This window comes from Barbus barbus (assembly GCF_936440315.1).
Source record: "Barbus barbus genome assembly, chromosome: 31".
Classification (NCBI taxonomy): domain Eukaryota; kingdom Metazoa; phylum Chordata; class Actinopteri; order Cypriniformes; family Cyprinidae; genus Barbus; species Barbus barbus.
In genome coordinates, this window is record NC_136759.1 from 6,492,810 (window position 1) to 6,508,235 (window position 15,426).

A 15,426-nucleotide genomic window follows, 5' to 3' on the forward strand; every position below is an offset into this window, starting at 1 on the left:
TTGAAGTTGTGGTTAAACTAAAAGAAAGTTGTGATATATTAAGTGTAATAATTCAATGCATATTTAAGTCAAGTCCCCTTTATTTATATAGCGCTTTTAACAATACAGATTGTGTCAAAGCACTTAACAGTATCAAATTGGATATTTTCAGTAATGTATAATAATTAGTAATTTTAAAGGTATTTCATTATTGAATTCAGAGATGTTATTGTCTAGCTCAGTTTAGTTTAAATAGTATCTGTGCAATCAAATCGACGCTAGAAATCAAGTTAACATTAAAACAGCTTAATAATGAATCTGTTTCTCACAAACACGTAGCTTAAAACATTTCTAAAGAGAGAAAGTACAAATCACCACAAGGGGGAGGCGTTGACCTTTATGGTCACAGCGGTTTCTGCTCCAGAGGCCTTGAGAGAGAGAGAGAGAGAGAGAGAGAGAGAGAGAGAGAGAGAGAGAGAGAGAGAGAGAGAGAGTCAAGTCATATGACATGGAGGAGGGGTGTGCTAATTATCAAAACACTTTCTCCTACGTTTAAAATGAGCTTTCTAACACACCGCCGAAGACTTTTTACCTGAGGATTTTATCGCAGCGTGACCTCACGACAACTTCAATGCCTTAAAAAAAGAGTTTTCAAAGGATTTAACAAAATGATTGCATCTTGTGATGAATCACATGTAGAAGGGAAAGGTAAAACCCATCTGGACAGTCATGGACCCGTTGGGAAGTTTAAGGGATTGAAGTGCAGCGTTTCTGCGGGGAATAAGAGCATCTGTCGGCCCGTCGCACCTGTGGCCTCACCTGAGTCTGCTTGCGCGCGCATCTCGCTGCCAGGAGTAATGGACGCAGAGGGGCGAGTGGACGAATCCAGGCTCAGGACGCATATATTTAAAAACGGTAATACTTAATAGCATATGTTGTTTGAACAAAGCAAGTATCATAAGATAATCAGGTTAAGACACTAGAATTGAATCACTATAAAACATGGCCACCAGCTTCCTGAGGTGACACACTGACACAAATAATAATAAAAAAAAAATCGTACTTTATTATTTTCTTAGTATTTTGTCTTGTTTTCTATCATAAGCTAAATATCTGTACATTCTTGAATTAAGATGCATTTACTTGACAAGTAAAGCGACTTATGATATGAAGTCTTGTTTTCTAAAAGATAAAACTTTTGTTAGTTTTTGCTTAAAACAAGGAAAAATAATCTTAATTCAAAGGCTAAACCGGATTTTTATTTTCTGATATTTTTGTTCGTTTTAAGGAAAAGCTAATAAAATTTTCGATTCATCTTGATTCAATAATTTTTTAGATATTTAGGCCTAAAAACAAGACAAAAAAATACTTAGTTTTTTTTTTTTTTTTTAGTAGGGCAGTAGAAGTTGTAGTACAAATATAATGTGTAAATATAAAAGATTTACAGGACAAAAAGCAATTTTCAGTTAAGAAAAATAATTTATGGACTGATTATGGATGGAGGTGACAATGGGGGATGACATAACTTACTACAATAATTTCAACAAAACATGTTACAGCTCATCTAGTAGTGGGTTAAGTTGTCACAACAGCATATTTAAGACAGAGTTGCACATTTTGATTTCTATGGGATTTTTAACATTAAAAATTTGAAGCCAGTTCCGCTACTGATTCTATTAGAATCACATAGATATAAATAAATGGTATAAATAATGAAAAAAAAAGTAATTTTAGTTGATCCAGTAGAATTTTGTCTTGTTTGATGCCTGTAAGATTGTGAAACTTCATATAAACTTATTTTTTTGTGCCAATTTTTGATAAACGGCTTAATATACATAACTTAAATATGTCTTAATGAAAATAAAAATGCAGAAGGGCTTGTGTGAGTGTTAGGTTTAGGTAGGGAAAAAATACAATAATTAGGTCAATATAAAAACTACAGATGTCAATGGAAAACCCTAGTATTATAAACAAACAAACAAACATGTTTGTGTATTTGCTGATGCTGTTATCTCTAGCAATCGATTTAGCAATTTATTATATTTAAAGGGAAGTAATTAACATATAAAACAGCTCAATGACTGTCTGGAACTACTGGCTCACTCAAAGGTCCTCTTCTTTTCAAGTGCTGGTCAAGTGATTTGTTTCCCAACAACCAGATAAAGAATGGCCTCTATAGTAACAGTGAAAGCTATAGAATCTGTGCTGTGTAGAACTACAATCATAAGATTCATGCTAACAAGATTAGTCATGCTTAAGATGTGACAACAGACAGCATGGTTGTAGTTCAATGCAATGCTCTTTTAGGGTCAAACAAGACTATAGAGGCAACATTTCACAAGCGGCTGTCATAGTTTCACATTGGAGTAATAGATCTGTTATCAGGAGATTTTTGAATCAAATAATTATACATACTCTGATATCTGCAAATTAGCCATGTCAGTTATTAGAGCAATTAGACTAACCCTGAACCCCATATACAGTAGGTCTAAAATGTACTAGCAGCTCACCCTCAGCCCACCCAAGATGTAGATGAATTTGTTTCTTTATCTAAACAGATAACATCACTTGCTCACCACTGGATCCTCTGCAGTGAATGGGTGCCGTCAGAATGAGTGTCCAAACAACAGTGCTTGATCTGTGAATATTTCTCTCCTGATTCGAACAAGATAACTTTTTCACTATGACTTTTATTTTAGCTGGAAGCAATAGTTTGAAGTTAAAAACATCTTAATGATGGATTTGTTTGTTACAAACATGCAGCTTTTGAAGTCATTAATTGATGGACTAGAGTGGATTACTTGTGGATTATTGTGATGTTTTGAACTCTCATTCTGACGGCACCCATTCACTGCAAAGGATCTATTTTTGAGCATGTGATATAATGCTAAATTTCTCCAAATCTGTTCAGATGAAGAGAGAAACGAATCTACATTTTGAAGGTGAATGCATTTTAATTTAAATATTTAAAGGAAGAGTCAAATCTTTGTTTTTTAAGCAGCCGGGGTTTATTTTTTTTTATTTTTTTGTGATTCATTTTTTATTTTTTTTTATTTTTCTTTGGCCTTGTTGTAATCCACTCAGTGGGTCTATAAAATAGCTATTAGCGTTCATGAGATGGACTCACATCTGAAGCTTAATATTCAGCTACACTCCCTAATCTTACAACACAAGCATGTGGCACGAGAGTGTGACGCAAACGTGACCACATCAGTAATGTTTAAACGCATACAACTTGATTCAAAGCTGGACTGACTTTCCAGCACAGACCTTCAACAACAATCCTTCAGTGTATCTTCTGCTGTGCGTGTGAAGGCCTCTCATCTCCAAAACGCATTCCTCTTATTCGGTGACATGAAAATTTGTGCAAAGTGAATAAATTACATAATCAGCTTGGCAAGAAGGGGATAAAGCTGATATAGAAGGGGATTAGATGTTGTTTTGTTCTGTGTGGACCCTCAAACTCTCTCTGCCCAGACTGAGCCAGCTCATTGTGAAATGCTGAATTGCTAATAATGTGATGTAGATGCTGAGGTTTGACTTGTTCTCTCTGGTGTAACACATTCCTTTAAAGTGATGCAATTAAATTAACAATATGCTTGCTTTCAGTGTTATTCTAGAAACATTAAGATATGATCAGTTTGTATTAACATTTTGAATCTGTTTTTGTCATTTTCCATTTTATTTTTGGTTAAGATTTTAGTAAATTTGTATGGATTTTAGCATTTTGTTTGGTTTTGTTAATTTTATTAGTTATATTAGGAATGTGCATCTCAGGACTCAGGCCAATACAATACACATCTTGATGCATAGCCAACAACACGATACATTAAAGATGCATATGAAGCAGGTACCAATGCGATGTGATACAATTCAACCCTGTTACAATGCAGTGCGATCCAATTTCAATTCAATGCCATTCGATGCAATGGAGAAAATATGATCACTTTTAATGCCTTGAGGCCTGTTTCATAAAACAAGTTAACCAAATAAGCCAGGCTTATTTAATTTAGTCTGACTCATTGTCAAATTATTTGTTTCCATAAAGCAAATTTAACATAGGCCTAGATCAGGCTTAGTCACTGTGGCAACTTATGCTGGGAAACTAACCTGGTCTAAAGCAGGCCAACTGTCAGGCTAAGCTGAGCTCCTCTAACACTGACCAATAGGAACATAATGATATTTCCACTGTCTCACATACTATTATTTGACTTATTTTTTTTTTTTTTACAGTTTCTTGCCATGCAGGCTTTCTCTCTGGTTTTATGACTGCTGTACCTTACATAGTTTGCAGAACAGATAGCAGAATATTAGAACATTACAATCTAAAATTGCTCTTTAAAGCATTAAAATAACAAAATTAAAAGTTAAAAATCACTGAATTAAAAATGAAAATAAATAAAATGACTATATTTTAACTGCTATAAGAAACACACATTAACTCATTTGAGGGGTCAAAATGATAAATGTTTCTTTTATGCCAAAAATCATTAGGATATTAAGTAAAGATCATGTTCCATGAATATTTAGTAAATTTATTAAATATTTTGTAAATGTATCAAAACTTAATTTTTGATTAGTAATATGCATTGCTAAGAACTTCATTTGGACAACTTTAAAGGCGATCTCGGCCAAATATTGTCTGATCCTAACAAACTACACATCAATGAAAAGCTTATTTATTCAGCTTTTCAGTATGTTTTCAGTAAAATTGACTGGTTTTGTGGTCCAGGGTCACAAATTAGGAGATGGTCCTCAGATCCAGATCCAACTCCTCCCACCTTACATATACCTAAACCTACTTGTCTCCACTCCCTGATCCCTAAACCCGCCCCATCTCCACCCCTAGATGTGGGTCATCCAACCTCGCCCCCTGGATCTTTGTTCTGCAGTGAGGGGCTACTGCAAATTTTATTTTATATTTAATTTATTTTTTGGTCGAGTAACAATTGTTTTATTGTTTTAGTTGTACTTAACTATAATAACCCTGCTTACTTCAACAGAAAAGAAGTTTTCAGAGTTGGGTAAAGTTCTACAGTGGTGAGCGAAAAAGACATTAAAATTACATTCGCATTTGCTCAAATAGCAAAAGAAAAAAAAAAAAAAACACAATCCTCAGCCATTTTATTATAAACACTAATGCAGCAGCATTAACCAGTTTTCTGTAAGTCATAAAGGTTAAGTTGAGATATAAAATGAAAAAATTACAATATAAAAAAGTAGATTTACGATGTTAATAATGGTAAACACGTCATTAAGTCTGTGAAAAGGGTCCATTGAGAGAGCATATCCCAAGCTGTGTGTTCTTAGTATATTATCTTCATATGTGTGATTTGTGTCCTGTTTGTGTGATTCAGGTGGCGTGTCGCCTGACGAACGTGGTCTGGTATGGCGTTTTCTGTTTGGCATGTACCCCTGCAGCTCTACGGCTCTGGAGCGCCCCCTACTGCTGGAACAGATGGCGGTGCGCTATCACGTTATGAAGAGGAAGTGGCAACAGCTGCTTCCTGGAGCCGTTCGTCTGTATCTTAATGGCACTGATGGTAAATTATATTCCTGAGCAGAACAAACACTTTTAATATGCAACGGTTGCCCCTTATTAACTCTTACTACCTGCAATAAAATGTTCGGATATTGAAAACATCTGGTATATATGTAACTGACAAGTTGTAGTGCTGTTAAACCACAAGTAATAATAAATAATATTTTCTCTCTATTTCTTTTTCTTTTTTTTTTCAGCTGAACTGTTTACAGCAGTGAAGTTTTTCGACCAAAGGCAGGACAGAGAGCAGAAAAAACAGCGGTGTGAGTCAGAGGAGGCCAGAGAGAAGATGTCCTTTCTGCAACTACAGGCTCAGGTAAAACTATCTGCTTAAAGGGATAGTTCAGCCAAAAATGAAAGTTCTGTCATTATTTACTCCCCGTCATGCCGTTCCAAACCCGTACGACTTACTTTCTTCTGTGGAACACAAAAGAAGATATATTAAAGAATGTTGGTAACCCAACAGTTTTGGTTCCCATTGCCTTGCATGGTATGGACAAAAACATACTATAGAAGTCAAAATATCTTGTTTTGTGTTCCACGGGAGAAATGCATACAGAATACAAAAAGAAAAACTTTCACAGTAAGACCAGGAAGTCCGTTAGAAGTTAAGTCAGATTGATGTTGATTTCATGCTGACTTTAATGTGCAGGTGCTATTTGAACGGGTAACCTTTGACCTGGAAGAGCTTCAGGAGGCCATACGCATCATTGACAAAGATGTTCCTCGAACCGATCGAGATCTTCCATACTACCGGTGAGAACGTCTTTAATTTGTGCATTTTAATGTGCTAAATACAGAAAACGGAATAGTGGGAAAGCACTTAAGGTCAAAATCCTTTTAGAACTTTTGAAAAGGTTCTAGTTTTTAAACTTGTATATTAACAAATCCTTATAGTAAGTTGCAAGAGGGTGAAGAAAATGTATTTCTTTGGCTCGTATTGTTTACATATTGTTATTGAGCTCCTTACCACCCTGAAGACCTTATGTATGTCTGCTCATTTCCTTAAAGAAGAGACTTCCTTGTTCCTTGTTTTTATTTCCGTGTTTAATTATTCATCTTTGGCTAAATAAATATTTCTATCTTGATGTACAACCCATGCTCTTGTATAGTAAAGGTTTCTTTTGACAAATAGCAGAGTTCCTCTGTATTCTTTATTTCTGCTGAAGAAAGTAGATAGTCAGTCATATCTTGCTCATGTTTGTTTAAACAAACCACAAGTTGCTTCATTTTTTGCATCACTAATGTGAGCTGCCAACGCAAAGCAAACATGCCATTGCCACACCAATTTATCAAACAACCTTGGAGCCCAACGTAAATAACACGCAGGAGTCTGTCTCGTTGTTTTATTGTGGTTAAACAGTAACTAGTTTTGAGTACAGGCAACTCAGCTCACTTTTAAAGCATATCAAGTACATACAAAATCCAAAAATATTGGCTTCTAAACAGTCATGTTATAATTACATAACTAACTGCAAATATAGGCATGCAGAATAATTACTCATAAAACATAAAGACGTGTTTAAATGATATTTTAGAAAGAATATGGGGATGTAATGCTTGCATGTAGGCATCATTTTCAAATATAGGTCATAACCTTATAAGCACTGTAAAGTTTTTAATAAAAAAAATGCTAGTCTTATTTAAAAGAACAAATGATAATTGTATAAACTAATATAAAATCAGCCTATTTTGCTGCTGCAACAACAAACACACACTTTCTACATACCAGTCATCTTTTTCCTGATAACAGAAGACCAAATTTTTAAATACCCAGAAGACATAAAATAATAAAGGACTAATTTAATTTAATGGGAGTGTTTTAACAGAGTAAAAACTACTTTGATACAATCATACAGTGCATACTTATTAGCTATTACTTATAATTATTATTTCTTTAAAGAATAAAGGAATGCCTGGAGAAAGAGTTTGTAATCAGTTGTGTTTCATCACAGGAATGAAGGTTTGGGTAACCTGCTTGTCTTGAGAGATATTCTAATCACATATGCTGCTTTTCACCCAGGTACGTGGTTGTAAATACACTCTTGGGTTAGTAAAATATGTATATATTTTAAAAAAATGAATACTTTAATTTAGAAAACACACATTACAAAGTTTACAATGACAATAAAGAATAAAGTTTTTACTGTATTTATGAGCAAATACATACAGCCTTGCTGAGCATGGTCGATATCTTACCGACCTCAACTTTTTAACTGTAGTGTTTGTGATCTGTTTTTTTGTTTGCTGATGTAGGATGACATCTAGTGGTTAAATTGTGAAGCACTGTGTTGGACATCAGTTTGTTTCTCTGGTCTCTGCAGAAGTAAGTTACGCTCAGGGCATGAATGATCTGTGCAGTCGATTTCTGGAGGTGCTGCACTCAGAAGTGGACACCTACTGGAGCTTCTCCTGCTACATGGAGAAGTTTTCCAAAGACTTCTGTGCTGATGGACTGTATCGCAAAATGGGTGGGTTTCTTATGTGTTTCCAAACCGTTTAGATCTATGAGGCGCCACGTAGGATTTAAATCAAACTTTGCGTATCAATACATACATAAAACATGTGCATATACACCAATAAATTACTCGCATATACATGTATACTATTGGATGTTCTATATATATATATAAGGAAATACACGTGCACACTAATATGAAATCCATACCAATACATATTATGTTAGTAATAAATGCATATACACTTGTGAATAACTTGTGTAACGTTATACATATAAACTTGATCCATGCATATACATCTATAAACACTCGCAACATGCATATAAACTCGATGTGCGCATACACACCCATAAAACACTCACGCAAACAAACAAAATAAAATTCACAAACGTATTTTCTGTGTCCTCCCCCAGAAAAAAAAAAAAAATACTGGAGCATATTTTCTGTAGTCTGGTGCCTTTTAATTAACAGAGTGTCTATTTACACAAAGTGCTAATAGGTCGCCTTGTTGGCATGGGTTATTTACCTCTGCCCATTAATGTCAAAACATTACAAAAGACGGTTATATCTATAGATTTCCAATGGTGTAAGTAGTAAAGCGTGTACCACAGTGTTTTTGACGCGAGAGACCCAAGTTCGCGTCCGCCTTTGGCTGAAATCGTTCTTCTCCCTTTTCACATCTCTTATTACAATAAAATAATCAAAGTTTAAATAAAGTATCGGGTAGGATTAGGTGTATCTGAGCAGCAGGTACACTCAGTTGCTTTACTATGCTGTGTCGCAGGAGTGCAGCAGGAGCGAGTAACTAGTGAAAACACAGAATGGAGTTTCATTTATATGAACTCTGAATGAGCAAAGTGTAATTGATTTGAGGAAGCAGCAGTGTGGGGTTCAAGGCTGTAGCTTAGGTATTCCATATTCACATAATCAAATTAACATTAGCTGCCAGAGAGAGAGAAAAAAATAAAGGAAGAAATTACATAAATTTCAGTGCTTTCAGAGCATTATATGTTTTCAATGCTTTTTTGTTTTTTGTTTGTTCCAAGAGATTTACATATAATTTAAAGTCATTTATAAAAGTCGTGGCCTAATGGTTAGAGAGTCGGACTCGTAATCGAAAGGTTGCGGGTTCGAGTCCCCGGCCGGCAGGGATTGTAGGTGGGGGGAGTGAATGTACAGCGCTCTCTCCACCCTCAATACCACGACTGAGGTGCCCTTGAGCAAGGCACCGAACCCCCAACTGCTCCCCGGGAGCCGCAGCATGGCTGCCCACTGCTTCGGGTGTGTGTTCACGGTGTGTGCACTTGGATGGGTTAAACGCAGAGCACCAATTTCGAGTATGGGTCACCATACTTGACAATACGTCACGACTTTTTTTAAATGTGCAAAATTTTGGTGCTCTGAAAAGTGTACAGACCTATTCGCTGAATTAGAGACGGTAAAAGTGGGTGGGTCCAAAATCATTGGTCTTCAAAAGTGGGTGGGTCCTGTCCCACCCACATACAATGGTTCCGACAACCATATACACATTATTAATAAAATCAATCTATGTACAGTATAGCATGGTTTATTGTCTATTGCGTTTGTTTTTTTTTAAAACACTGTTTTAATGCATTAAGCCACGTTAAGCATTTTCAAATGTCATATTTAGCCAATATCTCGCCTTAGACAATACTTCTAATATTTCCCTTACTGTATGTGCAGTACACAAGAATTTTACATGAAAAATTGGACTGAGGGTACATTTATTATTTAAATAATTGTGTACAAGGGATGTATTGGCAAAAAAAAAAACCTCACTGTAAATCACTATATAGGTAATATAAGCTTTACAGTTTGACGGTGTTATTTTAAAATTAATTTTAATTAAAAATGCATCGGACGTTTTAACCCAGTCGGTGGAATTGTCAGACGGTCCCTTAACTATCAAGCACAAAAGCGCTTCAAAACTTTCTCCAGTTTAAATTTACTGCTACAATACACGTTTTTAAATTTATTTTTTTTTCCCAAAACCGCCAAACTCAAACACATTATTAATAAATCATACTATACTGTACATAGTTTGATTTTATTAATAATGTGTTTACTGAGTTTGGCATTTTAAAAACACTGTCTTAACGCATGAAGCCAGGTTAAGCGTATTCCTTATGGGAGGAAAAACGCTTTACATGTAATTTACGTGTATTATTCTGGACTCATCTGCTTGTCTATACATCGTATGCTTTATTAATAATCTGTTTATTGAGTTTGGTCTTTTAAAAACACTGTTTTAATGCATTAAGCCACGTTAAGCATTTTCAAATGTCCCGCCGAAATTGCCGCTGCTTCCTTTTACACTGAAATGCCGTCCGTTTACACTGAAAAGTTCAGGCACATCCACATATGAAATCACTTGCATATACATATATACACAGCTAAAGCATGCGTCTTTCTCATCAGAATTGTATACGTTTGTGAATTTAACACAAGTGTTTTATGGGTGTGTGTGCACGCATCGAGTTTATATGTATGTGCGAGTGTTTATATGTATGTCTGCATGCAGCGAGTTTGTCTGTGCGTGTGTTGTTGTGGGTGTATATGCATGGATCATGTTTATATTTATTAGCGAGTGTCTATAGGTGTATGCATGTCAAGTTTATATGTATAACATTACACAAGTTATTCACAAGTGTATATGCATTCATTACTAACATAATATGTATTGGTATGGATTTCATATTAGTGTGCACGTGTATTTCATATATATTGAACATCCAATAGTATACATGTATATGTGAGTAATTTATAGGTGTATATGCACGTGTTTTATGTATGTATTGATAAGCAAAGTTTGGTTTAAATCCTACGTAACGCCTCATATAGATCTGTTATTAGCACTAATACTTATACAATTGGTAGTGATGGTCAAATGCTGTTTCTCAGAGTTAGAAGCTGCTTTACTGAAAGAGCTGGATCCTCAGCTACACTCTCATCTGGTCACAGACAGCATGGAAAAAATCACATTTTGTCACAGGTGGGTTTCGACTTTCTTTTTCTTTTTTCTTCTCCTTCGGTCACTTCATAAATCTTTCTTTGTCTTCCATTCAGGTGGCTTCTGTTGGCTTTCCAGCGGGAGTTTGAGCACAGCGATGCTCTGCGTCTGTTTGAGATTCTCCGCTGTGATCACCTGGAGCTCATCTCACAGCAGGTGGATCGGGCTCGATATCAGGAGAGACTGGCACGCAAATACAGCCTGGGTGAGAGACCTTAACCCTATGTCTTACGCTACAGATACCGTTCATCAAGCATAAATGGCGAAAGATAAACACTAATATATTTCAAATGATTTTGATGACTCTGATCTCCAGAGGATGAATCCGTGACGGAGCTCCAGGCCGTAAACACAGACTTCACTTTTGAACTCTTCATGTGTGCCACCATCTTACTGGAGAACAGAGAAGCTTTACTCAGCTGCAGGAACGAGGTTGAGGTCATACAGTTTACCAGCAGGTGTGTATGTGGTGTAGATTGGTAGGTTTGTTTGGTTCCTTGTTATGTAGATTAAACTGATCTCTACAGGCAGGGTTATTACGGTTAATGAAAACTGGGAGCAAACTATTTAATTTTAAAATGATTGTATTAAGAAATATAAATTTTTATGGTTATCAGTACAAAAATGTGTTTGTACTGTCTTTAAAATGAATGCAAGTTTATTATATATTTGTGACCCTGGACCACAAAAGCAGTCTTAAGTCACTGGGGTATATTTGTAGCAATAGCCAAAAATACATTGTATGGGTCAAAATGATAGATTTTTCTTTTATGCCATAAAATCATTAGGATATTAAGTAAAGATCATGTTCCATGAAGATATTTTGTAAATTTCTTACCGTAAACATATCAAAACTTCATTTTTGATTAGTAAAATGCATTGCTAAGAAATTCATTTGGACAACTTTAAAGGCGATTTTCTCAATATTTACATTTTTTTGCACCCTCAGATTCCAGATTTTCAAATAGTTGTGTATCGGCCAAATATTGTCCTATCATAACAAACCTATAACATGCATTATTTATTCAGCTTTCAGATTATGTATAAATCTCAAATTAGAAAAATTGACACTTTAAGACTGGTTTTGCATTTTTGGTCCAATCTAATGCAATGATTTAAATGTCACATTTAAGTGTAATATGTTTTGGGGCTCTACTGTATAATACAATGTTTTCAGTCATGGAGCACAAGAATCTAATCATCCTGTCTCTGGTCAGTCTACAGGGCAAGATGGACCTGAACAGCACCCTGAAAAAAACAGAGGAACATTTTTACAACTACTGCAAACGCTCATCCTGGGACTATTTGAGCGGTCGCTGTCGCATGCGCAAGAGCAAAGAGGACCACTTCTTATATCAACTCCGTAACCTTTTCTCCTGAGACCAAAAGGCCTGCATGGAATATGTGAAAGATGTGAAAAACTCTGACATTATGTTCCAGTGGGACTTTAATTTTATTCTAAAGAATGATGCTGCTTTTAACCGGGATGTTGTACAGGAACCAGATGGACTCCTTCCAGACAGTTCCTTCAGTATTTGATCTTAATTTATAAGGCTTCTATTATGGTGCCAGAATTTATGTGAGAGCGGCTCAAAACGCTAATTTAATCACTCTAAGATAATCAAATAAGAATTTTAGGTATTTTACCCTGACTGTGCTTGAAAACATAAGTAGCATTTGGGAATTTACAGATATTTGATAGTATTGAAGACTTGATTAAAGGAATAGTTCACCCAAAAATGGAAATTTAAAATGTACTCAGGCCATTCAAGATGTAGATAAGATTGTTTCTTCATCACAGCAGATTTGGGGAAATTTTATATTAAACTTGCTCACCAATGGATCCTCTGCGGTGAATGGGTGCCGTCAGAATGAAGCCCAAACAGCTGATAAAAACTTCACAAGTAATCCACATGACTCCACTCCATCAATTAACAAACCTGTGTTTTTGTAAGAAACAAACCTATAATTAAGGCATTATAACTTTAACCCACTGGTGAGCAAATGGTGCTCAATTTCTCCAACTCTGTTCCCACAAAGAAACAAACATCTTGGATTTCCTGAGGATGAGTACATTTTCAGCAAATTTCCATTTTTGGGTGAACTATTCCTTTAAGTCTGCTGACTACAGCGATGATTTGTATGTGAATGTGAAGGATGCAATGTCAAAATTTGCTTCATTTTGAACAGGATTTTGAAGTGTGCTACAGCTGTGAAACAAAGCAGAAATCCTTATTGCTGAAATATGACTGGTGAGTATTATTCAGTCTCAGAAACATCTGGTGCCTGCGTATTGGTCACTAGAAGACCCTCTGTGGTGTTGTCTTACCAATCGTAGAGTGCTCAAGTTTGTACTGATCAGAAATAGCACGTTGAACCAGGACACCTTTCACTTTAAGACCACACTGCATTGGTTTTATTATGAGGCACAATATATAAGAGTATGGAATATTGCACATTTGGTTATTATTTATTCAAAACTGACACACTACGACACAATTAGTTAGGGAGTGCTGTTCAAGTTGTTTTTTTAAGAATATGAAATGACTGATTAACACTTTTTGGGGATCGGGTACTGTAATTTTGATGCCGTTTACTGATGTTTGGATTATATTTTGAATTTTGCACAGCATGTTTATTATGTTTTAATTAATGTAGCAATAATGAATAGACACTGCAATGTTAAACAGAATGAATTAATCTATCTGCACATTTTAATTAGGTTTTGTTCATGTCATTCATGAACTGTTTTGTGTGTGTGTGTGTGTGTGTGTGTGAGAGAGTTTTATTTTAAGATGTAAGCTGTCAGTTTCTAGTGAGTCACTTCATAAAGAAGACTCATGCATGCTAGCCTAGTCTACTCTACTACTCTACTAAATGTTCTTATGAAATAAAGTGTGGTGATTTGAATATGTGAATATGATTTTTTTTTTTTTTACATTTTCTCTAAATAATTACTTTTACTGTTCAAGCTGAGCTGTGATGCCTCTTTCATTGAATTGATTACAAACAAAAAAATCCTAGCATTAGCCATGCAACCCTGATTTCACATAATTTATTTATCTATTCATTTTGTTCTATCCATAAAATTGTGACACACAATTAACTAATACTATAATTAATATAATATTTAAAACCGATATCCTTTGGGCCTTTTCTAAAGCATGATGGGAAGACAAGTAGATGGTCTTCTATTTAATATTTACAAATATTGTAGTTTTTGACTGCATTTGCCAAGTTTAGGGTTGATCCTGTTACCCAGGTTACTGTAAATATTGAAAATTCCCAAATAAGTATTTTTCTTTATTTAACAGAAAATATAAAATATGTAATTCATTTATACAGATATATAAATGAATTTAGGCTAAATATGCAACCATGTTGGCAAACATTTATAATCAATTTTGATGTTGTTTTTAATCATACACCAAATTAAAAATCTCAAAGAAATATTTTTCTTTAATTAGGAAATGTCAAATATTTAATTTATTTAGTTATATAAATTCATTTGGGCTACCTCTTTTGCTCTTAAATTGTAATAGATTTTGATGTTGATTTATTTATTTTTAATAAAATACCACAATTATTGTTAGAAATTCTCAAAGAAATATTTTTACATTTATAGGAAATGTTTGTAGTTATAAAAATTAATTGAGGCTAAAATTGGCAATTAAATTACAACCCTGGCTGTCACCCAATAATTGTAAATTTTGATGTATAATAAATACATTGTTACAATCATACAAATCAGAAGTTTTAACTGTATTTACACGTTGCTAAAAACCGAATCTAAATCAGCTCTTAAAATAATTAATGCATCCCCCTAAGGTTGCTTAGCAACATTTTCTGAAGGATAAGAATCTCCATTTGGTCAATATGTTTATTCTAAGTGCCTAATATACAGGTCCTTTTCAAAAAATTAGCATATTGTGATAAAGTTCATTATTTTCTGTAATGTACTGATAAACATTAGACTTTCATATATTTCAGATTCATTACAACACAACTGAAGTAGTTCAAGCCTTTTATTGTTTTAATATTGATGATTTTGGCATACAGCTCATGAAAACCCCAAATTCCTATCTCAAAAAATTAGCATATCATGAAAAGGTTCTCTAAACGAGCTATTAACCTAATCATCTGAATCAACTAATTAACTCTAAACACCTGCAAAAGATTCCTGAGGCTTTTAAAAACTCCCAGCCTGGTTCATTACTCAAAACCGCAATCATGGGTAAGACTGCCGACCTGACTGCTGTCCAGAAGGCCATCATTGACACCCTCAAGCAAGAGGGTAAGACACAGAAAGACATTTCTGAACGAATAGGCTGTTCCCAGAGTGCTGTATCAAGGCACCTCAGTGGGAAGTCTGTGGGAAGGAAAAAGTGTGGCAGAAAACGCAGCACAACGAGAAG

At 35.0% G+C, this 15,426-nt stretch overlaps 1 protein-coding gene across 1 annotated transcript; it reads left to right on the plus strand.

Moving 5' to 3' along the window:
• Positions 1-448: 448 nt before the first annotated feature.
• On the plus strand, positions 449-13,919 carry LOC306851155 (TBC1 domain family member 15). The gene is made up of 10 exons (XM_079387281.1): positions 449-894; positions 5,337-5,522; positions 5,719-5,837; positions 6,174-6,277; positions 7,477-7,544; positions 7,846-7,992; positions 10,903-10,993; positions 11,068-11,216; positions 11,328-11,469; positions 12,229-13,919. The coding sequence occupies exons 1-10, from the start codon at positions 648-650 to the stop codon at positions 12,389-12,391; spliced, it is 1,416 nt and encodes a 471-aa protein (XP_079243407.1). The 5' UTR covers positions 449-647; the 3' UTR covers positions 12,392-13,919.
• Positions 13,920-15,426: the final 1,507 nt, after the last annotated feature.